The sequence below is a fragment of the Petromyzon marinus genome, chromosome 41 (assembly GCF_048934315.1).
Source record: "Petromyzon marinus isolate PM22_M1 ecotype Great Lakes invasive population chromosome 41, UKy_Petmar_22M1.pri1.0, whole genome shotgun sequence".
NCBI classification, from domain to species: Eukaryota; Metazoa; Chordata; class Hyperoartia; order Petromyzontiformes; family Petromyzontidae; genus Petromyzon; species Petromyzon marinus.
Genome location: NC_133707.1, coordinates 201422 through 221645, shown reverse-complemented (window position 1 = coordinate 221645; position 20224 = coordinate 201422). Strand labels below are relative to the sequence as shown.

Below are 20224 nucleotides of genomic sequence, written 5' to 3'. Positions count from 1 at the left end.
TGCGGTGTATAAAATCATCGCCACGAGGAAGACAAAGGTGGACGGGCGTGGTGCTGGCCACCCACCCCCTCGTGTGCCGTGCCGGCCTTCATAGGTGCTACTCGCTAACAGCACTTTCCCCAACAGTCTGTTAAGGCTATACGGGGGATCTTTGTCCTTTTGATGGCATTTACTGGTAGAATGTGCGTGAGATGACTACTCAGACACTGCGGTTATTATTGCCACTGCTTGTTGTGTGACAAACAAGTGCTTTCGTTTGGAGGTTTTTTTTTTAGCAGATATAAATTTTGCATTTAACAAAATATTTGTAAGTTTATTATGCAAAGTCTCCTGTATATGCATATATATATAACAGGATCACTGCGTGATAAAATAGTGCTATCCGTGGGAGGTATAGCTATGTGATGTACGGCCTATTTGTCACTGCTGGAATAGCGTCTCTCCATGCCATGTTGTTTGACCATATTTCACCATGCTGATCATAATCAGAATCTTTATTTAGACTGAAGGAATCCGATGACCTATGAAGCTCTTTGCGGGTTGGCCAAGTGAGGAAACTGTTCAGAACCGGTTTTAAATATCACTCGCAATAACCAGTTTTAGCAATTATCGTAAAATAAAATTCAAGTTGCCGGGGTTCAAAGGGCAGTGTGCTAACCACAGCAAAATCCCTCTAACCCGGTCACCGATGGCTCACATCCTGAAAACATCTCCGTGGACCAATCTGTTGTCTGCACATCATATTATTGCTATTACCTGTGATTTGAAAGCGGCCTCTTTGAAGCCAATCATTCATCCTGTTATCCAAACTTTGTTGATAATAGCATCAGACAATAGCATCCCAAAACATTTGGCGCTGGTATGAGGCGTTTCACTGAAGTAGTTTAATGGGGTTTTTTATTCTCACAAGCAGCATTGTGATGATTACAATGTTGGATAACTTTTCTTGATGTGCCTGAAATACGCCTTTGAAAAAGAGACCTAGGGAAATATTGGGAACTTAGGTCAGATCCAAAAACGATGAAAAGATAAAGAGTTTTGTGTGGAAATCAATTTATTAAAACGAAGAGGAAAATATATTTCGAATTAGTAAAAGTGCACAGTATAACAATGCAAAATATGCAAATATAAAAAAGCCAACACGAAAAGTTACATCAGCTATCATCCTCATCATCACCGTTAACATCATTATCATCATCCAAAATTACTTCATATTGTTACATTTATTTGGAAATAAACGCTATGAGGTGAAGCAGTAATGCAGTGGCGTGCGTACAGCTTTATGCACCCGGCGACCTGAGTTTGATTCCCGGCCGCGTCTAACATCAGTGGTGAGTGATAGTAGAACCCACCACTCCCCCTTCACCAACCTGGCATGAGCGCCGTGTTGCTGAAGAAGCGTGGGGAGGCCTTCAACATTGGGGGAAGGCCTCCCCATGCACCATGGATGATCAAGATACTGTGTAGGGTGCACACATCCACACAATGAACCATCCACACATTTCCCCCCAAGAAAAGCAATCATCTCCAAAACTAAACTATTTCAACATAATTTATATTTATAAAAGCGCCCTTAAACAATAGTTCTCAGGGCGCTATAATAGAAACGTGAGGGAATATTTTAAAACATTCAGACAGACGAGCAAGAAAAGTAGGGGAAGATACCAAAAGGAAACAAACAAAGAGCTAAACAAGAGGAGAGGAGAATCTGAAGGCGGCGGGAGGCAAGGGCGATGAGACGAGATGCCGGCGTCACCTGCCAACCCAGAAATCAGAATGTTTATTTTACCAGGTAAGGGCCCACTGAGCTACGTAGCTCTTTTTCAGAAGCGACCTGGCTATCACAAATGATAAGCTCGACGAAGTGGCTTGTCGTGTGGAGATTTATCTCAGCCAAATACTCAAACGTACGTTTTTAAATGTGGAGGGGTAAAAATCGGAAGACCCGGATAAAAATTCACGTGACCACAGGGAGAACATGCAAACTCCAAATATACAGCAGGCGTCAGGGTCGGGATCGAACTCACGTCCTCCTGCATACCAGGCGAGGGAGTTACCATCTCCGAGCCACCGTAGCGAGATCTCACAGCGCCGTGGTGGCCACTTTCGGCACCGTCCCTCATCTTTTTGTCAATGCTTGCTCCAGCTGCTGCCTCAGCGGTAGCGTCCATATCGGCTCCATCCCCTTGTCTCGCACTGGTTGCCCTGCCGATACCGAAACCTCCGACCGGTCCCCCCCACCGGCCACTCGCTTTGGTGCTCCAGCACCCTTCCACCTCTTCAGACCCAATCCTTGCTCCGGCAATTGCTCCGGCGCCGGCTGCTGCCCGGCCCTGTGGCGGTGCAGCGTCTTCATCCGGGCGTGCAGCTGCAGGACGCGCCTGCTCTCCACCTCGGGGAAGAAGGAGGCGGCGATCTTGCGGCGCAGGCGGTAGGCGTACGAGCCCAGGAAGACGAGGACGAGCGCCAGCAGCAGCAGCGCGTACACGCCGATCGTCGCGTGTGGCGCCGGCGGGGACAGCTCCGTGTGGCACCGCGCGAACTCCAGGGTGAAGTTGGGCCGACGCAGCACTTTCGTCAGGTAGCGCCGGTTTTGAAACGTCTGGTCGATGTAAACCTGCAGGGCCCCACAGAGGGATTCATGATGATCATGGTGCTGATGGTGCTGATGATGATACAACTAGGAGTTTGCATTGGCGATGTCGGATTAGCCGAAGGCGGCGTTTTCTAACCGATGGAAATTAATTATCGGAAACTATTTAAGAACTTCATAAAAGAAGGTTGCGTGGAGGAAAATTAATGGCAAACACGGCAGGACATTTATACCTTGGCAAAATTATTAAAATCTGATTTAAGATACAACCAATTAAATATATCGGTAAACAATAGGATTAATGTATATGGTGCTTTTTCTGGAAGATTTAATTGTTTTTATAGAGGATGTTTAAATTTGCGTGCAGTAAATTTTAAATGTATCTTGTAATTTTATTGTTTGTTGCGGTTGCACCCGAATAAAGAGCCGAATGGCTCACAGGGTAAAACCAAATAAATGAAACTGAAAAACTGACGCTGATGAATTTATCTTGGAAAAAAATATTTGTTCATTAAAAATAGCATTACATCATTGCCAGCTATGACGGACTGACCAGAAACATTGACAAAGATAATGGGGAAAAAGCTGAAATGTGCACAAAAAGAGCGTGGAAAGGTGCACGCTTGGCATTACACTGACACAGGAGGAGGAACACGTGGGTTCGAGAAAAGTTAGAGACAGGGTTGTCTTATCATCCCCTTGGGCTGTCCCATTCTATCAACGAAGCTCCCCTTACTGCTTTCTCCACCATTTGGCGTGGTCCCACCTCTGTTGGCCAGTCTCAACACTCAACAGACACCCAACAATACTCACCACTCAGCCCACAAAACTCATCACTCACCCGACACCACTGCTAAATCACCCACATGACATTCAAAAGATATCTGACACTCACCAGGCGCGACTCACTAGATACCTCACCACTCCCACGACACTACCACTAATCATTCATCCACCTCTCTCATTCGTACCTTATCCAAGCACGCATTCCTCTTATTCATTCTTATTCTTACCTCATTCAATCACTTATTACTATCATTATTTTTCGATTTAAAGCTTTCGTGACTGCAAGGATTCATCTTCTTCGTGTTGTGGCCGAAACGTCGTGAGAATATTATTGTGTTATTTTATTTTATCAATTTATTATTTTATTCTCATTCTACGTGACTTTACCGAAAGAACCAAAGAAGACTATCATTATTATCTCATATAATAACGTATTCTTCTTATTCATTCTCATTCTCAACTCATTCACCCAATCATTCCATCCAGCACCTCCCGCGAGGCTCCCTGATACTCTCCTGTGACCTCCGGCAGGCCCAGCCATTGCTAGGGACGCCTGTCAGAATCACTATTCATACCGGAGGAATCTGATGAGCTATAAAGCTCTTTTTCACAGATCTTGTTGCTCGGCTGATGGGCCTTTCGGCCAGCAGAGAAACGTTTGATTTGGTAGTACACAAGCTTGTAAGAGTTGATAGGTTTTTTTTTTAAATGCTGCAGTCCATATGTAGTGACATCGGGGACATCGGGGATGTCACTGAATGGTGCTAGCCCGTGCCGTTCGATGTTCATGCATCGTGGACAGCATCGTGGGGGTGGCTGTGTGTAGTACCAGCCCTAACGGGGCTTGACGAGCACTGGGATAGTGCGGGCACCACGCACAGCGTGTGGTGGGGGCTCCCCCGAGGGGGAGGGGGTGAGTGTGAGCCCAGGGGCAGGGTTGCCCCGGGCCGTGGCACTCTGGTTGACCCCGTAGACACGTGATTGGGACTGTCCACACAGGGGGCCCCAGGTGGGGGGACTAGTGGGTGATCACGTGTCCGGGGAGAGCTCTTGAGAAGGTTGGAGAGGGAACGAGAATGTTCAAGAAGGCGGGCAGGGCCGAGGGCAGTGCGGCCCCGACCGGAGAGGGATATAAGGCGGGTCCCTGAGAGGGACCGGGGTTTCTTCGTTCTACAAGCTGGAAGCTCTGCGTCTCAAGCTGGAAGTGCTTTTTCCTACGAGGGACCGCGTGGTCGGAGACCCGAGTGAGGGTCCGACCCTTCGTGGCAGTAACTCCCTTGTATAGTGTAGTTAGCTGGGTGGTCACCACCCGAGGTTGTGGCCTGGTAAAGGGGCAGTTACCCCTTTGTGTTACGGTGTTACAAATAAAAGTGTTGCCCCTAAAAGGAACAATGTCTGCAACTCAGTTGGACCCACTACACATATAAGAACATTTTTAGTTTTTCTTCTTTGGTTCTTTCGGTAAAGTCACGTAGAATGATAATAAAAAAGATGAATCATTGCAGTCACGAAAGCTTTAAATCGAAATTTTTAGTTTTGTGCCCATAACTCGGCAAGGTCTGGTGGCCTAGACTAATGATGGAGTGGCAGCCCTAAGTGATATCCATTTTATTGACCACAGACGAATGCTGGGCTGAGTCGACCTCCAAACCAGATTTGAATTCACAACCTTCCGTTGAGCACTCTTAACTGCAGTGCCACTCAATCAAACATTTACACTCTGGGATGCTGCTGTGGTGTAAAATGGTTAGCACACTCGACTTGCAATTCTAAGGGTTGCCGGTTCGACCTCAGCACGGCAGTTGAAACAACGGTGCCAATTTATTTAACCTATCCCGCGGGGCTCTGTCCACCATGGAGCATAAAAGGGGTCACCACAGTTAGTTTAATGGTAAGTCTCGAGTTTTTTTTTAATGGGGGCCCTTCCACCAGCAATGGCATGAGCAAGCCATTTTAGGGCCACACTTTTTACCTTTCTAATGATGAAATAGCTTGAGACAAAGATCCCTCTTATAGCCTAAACAGACTGTTGGGGCAAGTGCTGTCAGCAAATAGCACCTATGAGGGCCGGCACAGCACACGAGTTGGTGAGTGGCCAACACCACGCCCGGCCGTCTTTGTCTCCCGAGTGGTGATGTTTTACACACCGCACCAGGTACTCATTTAAGGTGGAGTCAACCTAGTTCGATTCCCGTGAGCAGGTATCGAATTCTGATCGCCGGGTTAATAACGCAGCGCGCAAACCGCGACATTACAGACTCACGTACGTGCCTCATAGTAGAGTCGCACTTCGGCATGTGCCGGTGGGATGGTATCGGCCAGGGCGAGCAACGTGTCGGTGAGAGCGTAGACCCCGTACTCGACGCCGATTGCAAGGGACACGAGGAGCAGCCAGGTGAAGAGGGTAAGGATGCTTAGGGGCCAGTTCTCCGTCTCCTTCCTTGACAGCCTCAGCGAGGTGGAGTCGACAAGCTGCCGCCTGCCATCCGCCTTGAGGCACCTCATGGCCTCCCCGCTTGGGTCGGTCTGCCGAGCCAGCGCGCGCAGCTCCTCTGTGATGTAGATGTTGTCGAAGAGGACGTTGGTGAGGTAGCTCCGCAGGTAGGCGGCCGACAGCGCGAGCACCAACAGCACAGACGCGACGGAAAACACCGTGCTGAGCACCGCGCGGACCTTCTCCACGGTGGCCTGGAACGTCTTGAAGTTCGCCGCAACGTTGCGCGTCACGTTCTCCACCTTGAGCCTCAGCGAGTCGAGCTCCGTCGAGACGTCTCTGGTCTTGACGTCAAAGACGTAATTTGACTGGACGGAGTGGAACTGCAAGAGGCCCTTGACGGTCTGCGTCTCGACCGTGGCGTATTCGCGCACGACGGCCTCCCTGCGCGCCGAGTTGTTGATGACACTGCGGATGCCGCTCAGGGCCTTGCACAGGGACACCTCGCCCAGCGCCCTGAGGTTGTGGAACGTGTTGGGAGCCGTGTGGACTGCGAGCAGCCCCGCCGCGGCGTACAAGATGTACTCGCGGCCACGCTTCGTGCCCAGTGCCGGCACGACGAGCAACGAAATGCAGCGCAGCTGCTTGGAAGAGAAGAGCAACGCGGCAGTCAGGGCCACGTAGGTGGCCGTCACGCCCAGGCGAATGGGTGGCCGCACCTCCTCCGCCTCCCACACCACCTTGAGCACGAAGCAGCTGCTGAGCGTGGACGTTAGCAGGCACAGTGCGAGCAGAAGGCCACGCTCGCCCCGCGTAGTCGCGTGCGGCAGGCGGTACACGGAGTAAGCGGCGCGCAGGAGCTGTGCCGAGGCACAGAATGTCACCTTCGGCCGATCGCGCGAGTCATTCATGGTGGCGAGCGGCGGTCGATCTGTGGGCGGAGAGATGCGCAGAGGCTCCTTCTGGTTAACGGAAATCCACGTTCGCACACGCTCATAGCGTGGCATCCTTCGATAATTTTCATAGGATAGGGCCACTTTCGCTAATAAGATATCATCAGCGTGAGGGCCATCACACATTTGAAACCATTGGGGTTTGACAGCACGATGATGGGGTGTTTTCACATGTGTACTGTTGGAGGCCGCACGTTAGGGGCCGCACTGAAGGCCACCAGGGACCGCCATTGGCCTGTAGGCCTTGCAGTTAAGAACAGTGTCCTATACTGATTGAAATTTAAGAATAGCCCATGGTGTGACTGAGGTCATCAATCTCAAACCATGAAGCACAGAGTACAGCGCTGCCTTGTTCAACCATTAGCCAGCATAATTTCAGATATTCATCAGACTGCTCCTGAAGCTATCCACCTTGCCACTGAACATGCTAACATTGCCGATCAACACTCAACCATACGAAAGAATGGGAAAGCCAATCGGTATAAAACGCGTGTTTGATGAATTCCCAAGAGACAATATTTATGTAATGAGATATATAGGGAAATAGGCATAATGTTCAACTAAAATCATCATACGACTATTAAAAATAATATATACCTCCAGTTTCTGGCTGGCTACTGGCCGGGTTGCGGGCCGTTTCTCACAAAACTAGCTGGGTAGCTGGCTGAAAGGGATTCTCCGTGCAACAATTAAAAATTTACATGAATTGAAACGGCACAATTTTGGAAAACTTATGACAGCGACACCGAAGAGCTGGGAGTAACATATACCCATGACTGACACGTTTTTTTATTGCTCAAACTGCTAGGAATGTAATTATTTCACAAGAACATTACTTTTAGTACTCCGATTACAGGATTGCAGGAAGATTAAGAATGACAGCTGTCTCTGATTTTAAGTAAAGTTAATTTTCACACTATTTTACATTTTTAAATTATATTTTACCAGGCAAGGCCCACCGAGCTATATAGCTCTTTTTCAGAATCGACCTGGCACATAAATTATAGCTCAACGAAGTGGCTTATCATTTGGACATTTACAACAGCCAAATTCTCTAAACGCATGTTTCTGAATGTCGAAGAGAGAAAACCGGAGGACCCGGAGAAAAATCCACGCGGACACGGGGAGAGAGAAACGCAAACTACAAATATACGGGCGTCAGAGTCGGGATCGAATCCAAGACCTGTATACCAGCAAGTTAACAAACACAGCCCACTTCATCTAGCAGTGGTTTGAAAAATGACTGTTGAGAATAATTATTGTTATTACTATATAGAACATGACATAATCGTGAGTCATTGAAATCAGTACATGTGAAAAAGTTAACCTCTGTTTTTTTCACGAGTAGAAGTGTGCAGCTTACTTTGCTGAGGAGAGTGTTTTCTCATAGCTGAGTCTCGTCTTCGCATGAGCGACCACGAGGTTTCTCCTCCAAGACACCTCTTCAGGAGGAAGTAATTTTTTTTAAGTTGTTGACAGATTGCAAAACCATAATCTCCGTCTCAAAATGAGAAAAGAGGAAATTCGCACATGACGTACCTACCCCCGGTCCCTTTTCCGTGAGCTGTTGGTTAATGATCGGCGCAAACAGCAAGGTTTCGCCAGCATGGGAACACGTCGATGTAGGTGTCATGTCACTGAAATGCATTTTTTTTAAAATTAATCTCTTTATTTTATTAAAGAACGTTTCAATTGCAGGTGACACTATGACCTTGTTTTGTAAATAACTGTCAGGTTAATGTAGGCCGTGCAATTACATATAATTAGTTTGACTTGCAATGTTCTAAAATTGTATGGTGTAAAAATCTGTATTTTGTTCATTTAATTATACATCGTTTGCTGGTACTGTTACTGGTGCTCAAGCACAAATAACAAAATAACTTTACACATTTGTGAACAAAAACTTCCTTAAAATATTGTTTTTCCTCTTAAGGCAGTGTTATTGCACAAATAAAAAAATAACTTTACAGTCCCCACCAAAACTTCCTTAAAATATTTTAGTTTCTCTTAAGGCAGAGTTATTGTGCAAATAATAAAATAAATGAACACACTCGTCAACAAAACTTCCTTAATATTTTTTTTCCTTTTAATGTAGTGTTATTGATGAATGTGAGCATTTCGTAGGTTTGTTTAAAGGTTTGTCAATGAAAAATCAAGCATTTTGGGTATGTACGTTTGTAAACATTTTTTTTATCACATACTGTATAAATGATGTGTATTTTCCGTATTTCATGTGTTACTTGGTAAGTGTCGGAGAATTTTGATTTATTTTTAGTGTGCATGTGGGGCTAGTCTGTTCTCCTGTAACGCGTCGTTTTCATAACGTGAAATGGATATAACGCGATTAATGTATGAGGGAACACATTTTTTATAATGCAGATGCAAATTGGACATGACGCGATTGAGTATAAATAAGCGGTTGTACGGCTGCCTCAGCATAGTATCACGCAAGGCAGGATGCTGCTCGATGCTTCGAGATGCTACGTGTGTACGCATTTAATAATAATAATGCCATTTATAATGCGCGCAGATTTGCGGACGTAATGGCCGCAGCTTAGAGGCGCGGAGCCAAGCTCAGAGTCACTCGAAAGCGTGGTTGTAGAGGTAAGTTTTTAAGTGTCTCTTGAAGGAGACAATTGAGGTGATGCTGCGAATGTGTTGAGGGATGGCGTTCCAGAGTGTTGGGGCTGCCACCGAGAAGCGGCACATAGACGTGATCGTCCTGGATCTTGGTATCAAGAGGAGGTTGTGAGTCGCACTGCGCAGGCATCTGCCATGTGCTGTGCCACAAGTCGTCAATAATGAAGAGAGGTACGGGGGGCAGGCAGATGTGAAGGCGCGGTGGCAGAGGCAGGCGATCTTGTATGTGACCCTGCTGGCGATGGGTAGCCAGTGGAGGGCACGGAGAGAGGCCGAGCGAGTCGAGACGGGGATGAGTGCGGCCAATGACGACGCGCGCCAGGTCGTTTTGAAGTCTTTGAAGTTTTTGAGGTTGCCAGAGGATGACTGGACTAGGACGGAGTTGCAAAAGTCGAGGCGAGACCCAACTCTGCAACATGCCAATGTGTTGGCAGTTTCATTGAGAGGACGTAGGTGTCTGAGAGCCTTCAGATGAAAGTTACATGAACTGATGATATGATTGGTTTGATGGTCGAAGGATAAAGTTGAATCTAGGATGACACCGAGGTAGCTGAAGTGATCGGTGAGCCTGATGCTGTGACCAAAGATGTGTACGTGTGTCGGGAGCACGGATGAGTTGAGACGTTGCCTGGTACCTAACATGATGGCTACTGACTTTGACGTATTAAGGGCAAGGTTGTGTGCAGAGAACCACTGTTGCAGGGCAGTGGTGCATTCCGAGAGCCTCTCAAATCCAGACACATTGGTAGAATTGATGGCGGTGATCAGAATAGTGTCGTGGTGCTTAACACCGAAGCTTGCGATGAGGCGTCCGATCGGGGAAGGGTAGGCCGTGAACAGCAGAGGACCGAGGACGGAGCCCTGGGGGACGCCACATAACGCTTGTTTCAGGAGATGTGGACGAGCCCACCCTGACTGAGGATTGCCGATCAGAAGGTACGACAGTATCCACTTGAGTGCTGAGCCACATATACCGAAGTCGGATTTCAGGAGGGAAGTAAGGAGCAAGTGGTTGATGGTGTCAAAGGCTGATGAAATGTCCAGACTTACAAGAGCAATGATGGAGCCGGAGTCAATGATCATTAAAATGTCACCGAGGGCTCTGGTGAGTGTTGTTTCTGTGGAGTAGTTTTGACGGTAAGCTGACTGGAAGGAGCAGAGGTGATGTGGGGTTTTGGCTGGGCAAGGGCAAGTCTTTTGAAGAGTTTAGAGAGGTTCGAGAGATGAGTGATGGGACGATAGCTAGACGGGTCATCAAGGTCGAGACTTGGTTTCTTTAACAGGGGAGAAACCAGGCCAGATTTGAGGTTGGATGGAAAACACCCCATAGAGAATGAGGCATTTGCGATGTTCCTGATCATGATGGCGAGTTCTGGAGCACATTGCTTGAAGAAGGAACCTGGGAGGACGTCGAGTGGAGATGACTTCATATGAAGTGATTGAATCAAAGAGAATACATCTTTTGAAGACACCAGCTTGAAGGTGGTTAGAAAGGTGTCTGGGTGAGTGCTTAAAATTTCAGAAAAAGGGAGAGGAGTACGATGGTGCAATGTGAGGGAAGACGTGCATAAGTTTGCGATGGTGATCAGCTTGTTGGTGAAGTAAGTTTTGAAGGAGGTGGCAAGTTTCAGTGAGGCCAGGGGATCGCTAAGGTGAGGGACCATGTTGTTACCAGGATGTAGAAGATCCTTGAGTATTTTCCAAAGGATGCGTGGTTTTCCGGTAGCTGTTTTGATGCGTTCTTCAATGTAGGAGAAACGTGAGGCAAGGATAAGTTCGTTGGTTTTCCAAGCAGGCAGCTTTGCAGGCAACTCGATCAGCAAGAAGACCACTGCGGAACACGATCCTTTCAAGGCACCTCCTGATTCGCTTAGCAAGGATGGCATCTCTTGAGAGCCAGCGAGCGTCGTGGGAAGGCTGCCTTGTGGTTCGTGGTTTTAATGGTGCCAGCTTGTCCAGCGCTGCCCTCAGGTCAGCTTCTAGTTGAAGAGCGCATACAGTTGGATCGGATGATGGGGATAACATTGAAGGTGAAGTTGCGAGGAGGTGCTGTAGAGTGGAAAACTTGATACCCTTGAAATTACGGGAGTGGCGTGTGATTTTGATGGTGATTGGCTTGGGAATTTGAAGGAAAAATAGTATGAGGTGGTGGTTGGTGTAAACCAGTTTGGAAAACTCCCAGTGCTGAGATGCGACGATCCAGGTCAGGTTCCAGAACCAGGTCGAGCATACTCTCAACATTTGTTGAGGAAGCTCTGGTGGGGCCTGAGTTGGTGATTTCCAGGTTATGGCAGGCCAAGTTTGACTCAATGGAGGCTGGGGTAGTGACGGGGCAGTCAACGTCTCCAGTAAGCACGAGCCTGTGAGATGGGTTAGGAATGAAGTAAAGAAATTCGGAAAGCTCGTTTAAGAAGGTCGTGATGCTGACATCTGGAGGGCAATAGATGGAAATGAGGGAAAAGCACTCGGTGTTAGTAGTGAGGGACACGGACTGGACCTCAAAGGTGGCGGGAACCATCGGTAGATAGAGCTCTTCAATTTCCCAGTGAGCATTGTGGATGACCGCTAAGCCACCACCCCACTGGTTAGTTGCGCGAGGTTTGTGAAGAACCTTGTATCCCGGGGGCGCGATATCCAAAGAGTTGGCTGGCGGGGAGTCTGGCCTGCGCCAGGTCTCGGTAATAAGTAAAAGGTCGATGTGGTGGTCCGAGATGGTATCGTGAATCAGGGCTGATTTATTGGTAATGGAGCGTGAGTTGAGTTGGCCGAGGTGGATGGGTAAACGTGGATGTGAAGATCCTAAGAGGCGTGGCATCGAGAGTTTAGAGGAAATAGCTGGTTGAAGGTTGACCTGTGAAAAGCGGCCCCTACCGCCTCTGCAACCACGGTGCCGATGCAGTCTCTGACGTTGACCGCGAAGAAGCCCGAGGCCAGAGAGCGTCTTCAGGAGCGCGGATTCCAGGTGCAGGTGATGAAGAGATGGTGCGTGTCGAAGCCCTGTTATATCAACCCACGCTGTACGGGTGGTGGTGTTGGGGGGGGGGGCAGGATTCGGGTGGACTCCGATCAGCGGCTGTGCTGCCCGGAGCAGCTAGTCCAGGTAGTGGTGGCCAAGATCTATGCCGTCAGCACATGCTCCCACGCACGTGGCGGGTGCGTACACGCCTACGTGGACCTTCGCTGAGCACGCACGCGGGAGGACAAGACCACGCACGTGGCGTGTACGATGGAGCGGCCAGAAGAACACGCGGTCCAGTGGAGTAGCTGCCACGCGCTGTGCTCCAGGTCGCAGATGATGCGGCAGGGTGGACGAACCTCGCCGAGCTCCTATTCACTGGTGATGCTGGGCAGCAGGCAAACCCACTCTCTCGTGTTGAGCAGTGGACAGTCTGCGTCACGTTCCCACTCGCTGGTGGTGTTGAACAGTGAATGGAACACGGCGAGCTGCCACTTGCTGGCGATGCTGAGGCACGCCAAGCTCCCACTCACTGATATAGGCGGAAGAGGTGCTTTGTGAGGACGTCGCTGGCAGGAAATGGACCCGGGACGGCTGTTAAGCTGCACCGCATTAACAGTGCAGCCGGCGTCCTCCAGCCTCGTGCGTGGGAGCAGCCGGCCTCGTTCACCCACACAGCCCCTCAAGCTGTGCGAGGCGGCAGGTAAGCCGGGATGTGCCACACCGTGGCAGCCGGCATTTGACAAAACTCGGGCGTCGCCAAAGTAATACTGATGAAAATAACAATAATAAGAAAGATGTCGTGAAAGATGCAAGTAAAAAGAGCAGGGGATAGTGAAGACCAGAGGCGTCCTCTGGTCTAACACCGTTTGAGACGAGGCTCAAAAGAAAGCTGTCTCTGGTGTGGACCAATCAGTTTCAAGGACAATGCATATATTATCAGAGTATGTTTTTTGTTTGCATCCTAACCACAATCATTGTGGTTAATGCAGACATGATTCCTTGTAAAAGGTTTCAGTTAGGTGTTTTAACATCTTAACACCTGTTTTGTTGCCAGAAAAACAGGGGAAAACCCTATTATCAGAGATAGGATTGGTCGATTGATAAATCGGACATATTGAGAATGTAGTGACTCGCTTACCATTTTCTCTTTTTCACTCCTATCATTTTCTTTGCATTGTCCTCTGTTGTAACTTGCTGACTCGCCAATACTGGACATCTTTGTAAAAGAGCTTCATAGCTCATCGGATTCCTCCTGCAGACCAAATAAATATTCTGATTCTCAGTGCACCGCGCTGCTAGCCCAGTGCCCTGAGTCCGTTTCGCGGCCACAGCTAACATCAGTGGTGAGTGATAACTGAATTGGTTCTGGTTGACCCAACTTTCACCAAACCACACGGACCAGCGTGGTGAAGTATGATCACATCCCCCCCCCCCCCCCCCCCCACGACTTTCGTGGTTAAACAAGAATAATATGTTAAAGAGTCTACCTCTATTCTGTCACGTAAGCAGGTCCCAATGAGGCTGGACGAACTTCTTCCAATCTTTTTTTTATCTGCCTCGCCCGGTATGCAGGAGGCGTGGGTTCAATCAGGAACCTGACACCTGCTGTATATTTGGAGTCTGCATGTCTCTCCCCGTGTTCGCATCTAATTTTCTCGGGGTCCTCCGGTTTTTCCCGCCAACATTTATAAACTTGCGTTTAGAGTATTTGCTGCAATTTCCACTTCGTTGAGCTATGATTTGTGATGGCCAGGTCGCTTCTGAAAAAAAAACAGCTTCATATCTCAGTGGGCCTTACCTGGTAAAGTAAAAACAATTAAGAGTTATAGTTTAATATAGAGGGAGCTCATGAGAACCACTCAACAGGGTATCTGTCCTACTCTTCCACGCTGGAGTACCCGCACATGACCCAAGCACACGCGGCCTGCTGATTGACCAACTGGTGTGTAGCCACATACACTGCGGGCTGAAAAGAGGCGGGGAAGAATAAACTTGCCCGTTGTTTGTGCTCGGAGATCGAGTCGAACTGGCAAATTCTGGATTGCAGAGTCCAGCGTGGTAACCATTATACCGTGGTTAACTTTTCCTTTGTGTTTGCCTTCCTCGTTTGTTGTAAGCATTGTGTAAAGAAAGAAAATTTCCGTGGGTGTCGCTAACCAGGGCCCGAGTTCTCAATGACGGCCTCCCAGAGCCTCTCGTCACTGGCATTCTGCGGAGGCACCCTGCGCTCACCCCGGCAGCGGCTGGGCCTCCTGGGTGGCTGCGCGCTCATGTCGTCCGTCTGCGGCGCCGCGCTCTTCTGCAGCCTCTGCTTCGGCTTTGGCTGCGGTCTCGCCACGTCGCTGCTCGTGGCCGGGCCGCTCGCCGCCGCTGCCGCCGTCCTCGCGTTCCTCTCCCGGCAGGTGCGATGCCTGGCGGCGCTGGTCGTCCTCGCGAGCGGCGCCAAAGAGGCACGGGCCGCCCTCGCCTCGGCAGCCGTCGTCCTCGCGCTCACGCGCAGCCTGAGCAACGTGACGCGGAACATCGACATCCTCATCGATTGCTTCGAGTGCGTCGTCAAAGCCTCCCTGCAGGGCATCAAAGAGTTCGTGTGCACCGTCAAAGAGGCCGTCGATTTGCTCTATGCCATCACTAAAGAGATCATGAGAGCGCTCAACGACTTTTTCGGGGGCATGACGTTTAGCAAGATTGGGGACGAGCGCTCCGTGGGAACCGTGGTGACATGCAACGCGAGCCTGCAGGTCATCGAGGGCATCAGGAACTACACGGAGGGCATCTTCGCGCGGCTCAATGTTATCGCCGACGTGCTCTGTCATCCGCTGTTCAATGCCGTCCTGGTCATCCTCAACCTGCTGATCATGCTCATCTTGGCAGGCCACTACTTCAGGCGCTACAGGCAGAAGCTAAGTTTTGACAACGTCTACATCACCAACCAGTTCTGCAGCATTGACAGGGAGCTGAGGCGGCGTGGGGAGGAACACGTGCTCCCATTGCTGAAGGTCGAGCGGGAAAAATTGGTCATCCTCAGCTCCCTAGCACTGTCAAGCGTGGAACGACGGGCGATGGTGCGTTACGCCGTGCCGGTTATTACCAACGGCCTGCTCTGTGTCGTGGCCATTGTGGTGGACTACGGGGTGTTCCTGCTCGTCGATATCGTCTACAGGCACATGGACAGCATCGCACACGAGCACATATCATTGGATATGAACGTCGAGGTAGGAGAGCTGAAGAGTTTGTTTCTTTGGATCAGATCCTTAGATGTACGAGAGATAAATTGCATATTTACACGTTTTAAATTTGGGGGCTTTCAAAAAAATGTGAATTATTTTTACGTTTTCATATCATTTAAATTGTATAATAATGTAACGTGCCTTCGTGCTAGCGAAATTGACATCATCTGATGGCAGGTGACACAACAACCTTGTGGGAAATGGGTGGAAGTGATATCAAGGAAGTGGTCACTTCTTGCGAAATCACACCTTTAGATTAACATGACATAAAAACAAACTCGGTGAAAGGCCTTCATTTGCACATGTCTGAAGTGCAGAGAACTGGAGGAAAGGTGCTGCACATGGCGATGTGCTATTTTTCAGTGCCATTTCTTCATAGGCAAGGGTTTTATCTGAGCACTCGAGTCTCCTGTATTGGCCAAAGCTGTGTAATACAAAGAGGAACCTCTTAAAGAAGAACACACATAGGATAGATAATTTTTGTTTCCTGTCCTTTATATAATTCGCAATTGTTGGCACAAGATAAAAATAGAAATGACTGTCATGAATATCCTAAGGCAATGTTCGTCGGGAACATAAGGTCTGGATAATTAATGCTAACCACTCCTACTTCACATCCGCTTCACCTGAGTGACCTCATTTGAGCCTGACATTAAACTCAATGCATTTCTGAGTGTTGTATTAAGCTCATACGTCTGTCCGTCTATCGTCATTGCTCTACTAACTTTGGAAATGTTTTATTTTTGTTTATCCTTCTTTCAGGTCAACTTATTCATGATTGTGTTTTTCCCCGTGCTGAAGAGAAGCCAATCGTTTCAGAACAACCTGTCACTCATTGCCGACAAGTGTTTCGACAAAAATCGCCCTCCGACGCCTCCCGACAAGGGCACGATCGTCAAGGTGTGCGTGCTCTTCACTGCGCTCGCCCTCTTCTCGCTCTCGTCAGCCTTCATCAACCGGCTGCGGCGCAAGGTCGTCAGTCTATTCTACCCCGAGAGGGAGGTGCAGCGCATCCTGTATCTCCACAAGAAGATCTTGGACAAGCGCAGGAAACGGCCCAGGGAAACCATAAAACTGCACAGGACCTTACTCCAAAGGTGTGTGAGTAGGTCCCTATCAAATAATAAGTACATTCTGGTGTTCTCGTCATTCTCATCGGACGATGCTATCACGGATGTGCTACATTTTTCAGTGTGGTAGCTTTTGCAGTAGGCAGGCAATGTATATTCTAAATAAGAGTAATTTTCAGATAAATTTTTTTTAAAATTTTGACCATGTCACGGGACCTTTGACATCCACTGTGAAGTAGATACAGTAATGCATCTCTGGTTAATATGCTAAGTGTTATCCAGGGTCGGCCATGTGTCTTGAAACACGAATCTTTGCAACAAGCGGCAAACGTGCCACTTCTCGGCTCTACTCTCTGAGAGCCTTTTCTGGTTAGCATTATAAACCAAAAATCTTTTATTTTACCAGAACTGTTTAAAGGAGCAGCACGACAGTGACTCAAAAAGGGCTCCCACAAGAGAGCTCAAGAGGACATTTTGGCCCACTCTTCCATGCTGGACAGATGGTGTAGAAAGACCCACACTTGACTCCACCACACGTGACCTGCCAATCAACTGTGGTGTACCAATTTACACTGTCGAGTGTGAACTATGTGTTTAACTTCTTTCGCACCGTATGTAGCCAACCGTGCTAATCATAGGTGGACAGAGGTGGAGAATTTAATAAACTTTCCCAACTACCGTACTGGTAAATGTTACAAAATTGTCGACTTATGGATTACAAGTCAGTGTATTAACCTGTAAGCCAGGCAGTATCCTTCCCCAAAAAAGCCTCACTGAATCTAAACATAACTTTTCACGCACAATGAATCTGGCATGATCCACCTCTATAAACGAGTGTCCAGTGCAGCGTGTTAGAATCAAAATATATATGATGCGCTATAAAGCTTTTTTCACAGATGCCCAGTTGGGGCGGATCAGAAAGTTATAACAATTTAAACTTCTTAACTAATTTTTAGTTTACCAGGTAAGGCTCACTGAGCTACGTAGCTCTTTTTCCGAAGCTACTTGGCCACAAATGATAGCTTAATGAAGTGGCTTAATACGTGGAAACTTATAGCAGCCATATACTCTTAAGCAAATGTTTCTAAATGTGGAGGGATAAATCGGAGAACCCGGAGAAAAATCCACACCACCACAGGGAGAACTTGCAAACTCCAAATATAGTATAGGAAAGGTAACCACATCACTAAAAATATACAAAAACTAAACTTTTATTTTACCAGGTAAAGCCCACTAGCTATTATCTTCTTTTTTCAGAGGTTACCTGGCCACAAATTATAGCTCAACCAAGTGGCTCATCATCTGGAAATGTATGGCAGCCATGGGCATTGGAAAATATAGGCAGCTGAATGTTGTCACACGATCACTTTGTGCGCTGTACCCGCCTTCATACGGGATTACAAAAAATATATACTTGTCCTAGCAATAAAGAATTAAAGCTTTCGTGACTGCATAAATTACTCATTGTTTTTTCGGTAAAGTCACGTATGTAGAAATGCCATAAAATTATATTAAAATAAATCAATCACGACGTTTCGATCGCAACACAAGCGATCTTCATCAGGTATAAAAAAAATCACGGAGGTAAATACAACCAGTATAGACAGAGTGAACAAATACGAGGTACAAATAAGCAGAAATACATATACAGAGACACCAAGAGGCAAGGAGAGGAAAGACGGACAGAGAAGCAAGGAAAAATAAAAAAGGGCCGGAGGAATGAAAAGGGCCGGAGGAATGCCTTTTAAATAAGTGGAGGTGGGGGGGAGGGGCCGGAGAGAGAGGCCACGGCTGCAGAGGCGGGGGGAGGGGTAGGAGCGAGCAAAGGGGTGCACTACGTTTAGGACAGAATTGTAAAGGTAACTTCCCCGTAGAAGTGTGTTAATAAAGAATTAAAGCTTTCGTGACTGCATAAATTACTCGTTGTTTTTTTTCGGTAAAGTCACGTATGTAGAAATACCATAAAATTACATTAAAATAAATCAATCACGACGTTTCGACCGCAACACAAGCGATCTTCATCAGGTGTAACACACTTCTACGGGGAAGTTACCTTTACAATTCTGTCCTAAACGTAGTGCACCCCTTGCTCGCTCCTACCCCTCCCCCCGCCTCTGCTGCGTTGCAGCCCTTGCTTTCTCCTGCTCCTCCCCCCCGCCTCTGCAGCCGTGCCCTATCTCTCCGGCCCCCCCACCTCCACTTCTTATTTAAAAGGCTCCTGTTCATTCCCCCGGCCCTTTTTTCTTTTCCTTGCTTCTCTGTCCGTCTTTCCTCTCCTTGCCTCTTGGTGTCTCTGTATATGTATTTCTGCTGACTTGTACCTCGTATTTGTTCACTCTGTCTATGCTGGTTTGTTCAATCCAGAGGTTGAACACGAAATTTAACACTTCTGAAATTCGTGGTCCGCCAGGTGTCTGTGTTGTTGGCCTGACTGGTTGTGCATCGTATTTTTTGTTAGGTTTGTTGAATTCTCGTCTCTCATCTTCTTGTTGTATTTACCTCCGTGATTTTTTTTTACACCTGATGAAGATCGCTTGTGTTGCGGTCGAAATGTCGTGATTGATTCATTTTAATATAATTTTATGGTATTTCTACATACGTGACTTTACCGAACAAAACAATGAGTTGTCCTAGCAATGTTTGATAAGGATCTTTTTGTCTTCGTACATCAAAGTAAATGATTTCATGTTATTTATGCGCGACACATTTTTATTACACACGTATCCAATTATGGATCTGTGCAGAATATTAGCAGCATATACTCATCACGTGTGCTTCTCCCGATTTTTTGCAGTATAATGAAACGTGGCAAGCGGGACACCTCGAAGGAACTTGAGCCACTTGGGAGTTTCTAATCTATGTACCTTCTGCCTTCATCAGTGAGAGGCAGCAATCACGTAAACAAAAATCTTACCTTGTAGATATGTCCAGATTGTGTGTTAAAGCTGTCGAGCACATTTATAATCATTATCATTGCTTTTTCCTAGCTGTCGGCATCTCTCGATGTAACAATCCTGAAGGTTCCTGCACACGAGATGTTTTCATCACTTCATCTCCATAATGGGTGTCTGCTCGGGAATGTTCCCTTCTGTTGGCTGCCAATTCATTATTAACATTAACCACCCAGCTCCTAATGAGTGAAGTGTCCAGCCCAAGACCACTTAAGTTAATATTTCTGCCTCTTAAAATGCATGGTCTCGAATCCATTTACCCTTTTTCTGCCTCTCGGTGTAATTCCAAGCACGCATCTCTCTCCGGTTCTGCAACTGTTAAAACTTGTATCCCATGTACAGAATAAAATCTTCACGAACTATGCCTTTTCCTTCAACCTATCACTTGACTTGGCGATGACAAAACACTTTCTACAGATGTGCTCCTGCAGTGTGCTCCTCACATTTATTGGTATAACCAAGGGGGTCTGCAACCAAAATAAGAGCAATTTTTTATCGAATTCGGTAAAAAAAAACATTTCCAGAGCCGCAATGCACGTGGTGAATACGAGAGTCCCCAATAAATAACGTCAGGAAGCAGTCCTTACACAGCCGAACGGTTCTGGAAC

The 20224-nt window shown here is 47.6% G+C and overlaps 2 protein-coding genes across 6 annotated transcripts; one reads left to right on the top strand and one right to left on the bottom strand.

Annotated features, from left to right (window-relative positions):
• Window positions 1–880: 880 nt before the first annotated feature.
• OCSTAMP (osteoclast stimulatory transmembrane protein) lies at window positions 881–8401 on the bottom strand. Of its 2 annotated transcripts, none has more exons than XM_076073194.1 (3): window positions 8130–8401; window positions 5647–6744; window positions 881–2617 (listed from the first exon to the last, which is right to left on the bottom strand). In XM_076073194.1, the coding sequence occupies exons 1-3, from the start codon at window positions 8173–8175 to the stop codon at window positions 1902–1904; spliced, it is 1860 nt and encodes a 619-aa protein (XP_075929309.1). In that variant the 5' UTR covers window positions 8176–8401; the 3' UTR covers window positions 881–1901. The 2 variants fall into 2 exon arrangements, with proteins under 2 accessions (XP_075929309.1, XP_032825110.2); XM_032969219.2 differs by having other exon boundaries at window positions 1968–2617; window positions 5651–6744.
• On the top strand, window positions 8339–19980 carry DCSTAMP (dendrocyte expressed seven transmembrane protein). Of its 4 annotated transcripts, XM_076073195.1 has the most exons (5): window positions 8756–8931; window positions 9297–13065; window positions 14526–15580; window positions 16358–16692; window positions 19460–19980. In XM_076073195.1, exons 2-5 carry the CDS (start codon window positions 12942–12944, stop codon window positions 19518–19520), a joined length of 1575 nt encoding a protein of 524 aa, XP_075929310.1. In that variant the 5' UTR covers window positions 8756–8931; window positions 9297–12941; the 3' UTR covers window positions 19521–19980. The 4 variants fall into 4 exon arrangements, with proteins under 4 accessions (XP_032825112.2, XP_075929310.1, XP_032825113.2 ...); XM_032969221.2 differs by lacking the exons at window positions 8756–8931; window positions 9297–13065 and adding an exon at window positions 8339–8388; XM_032969222.2 differs by lacking the exon at window positions 9297–13065.
• Window positions 19981–20224: the final 244 nt, after the last annotated feature.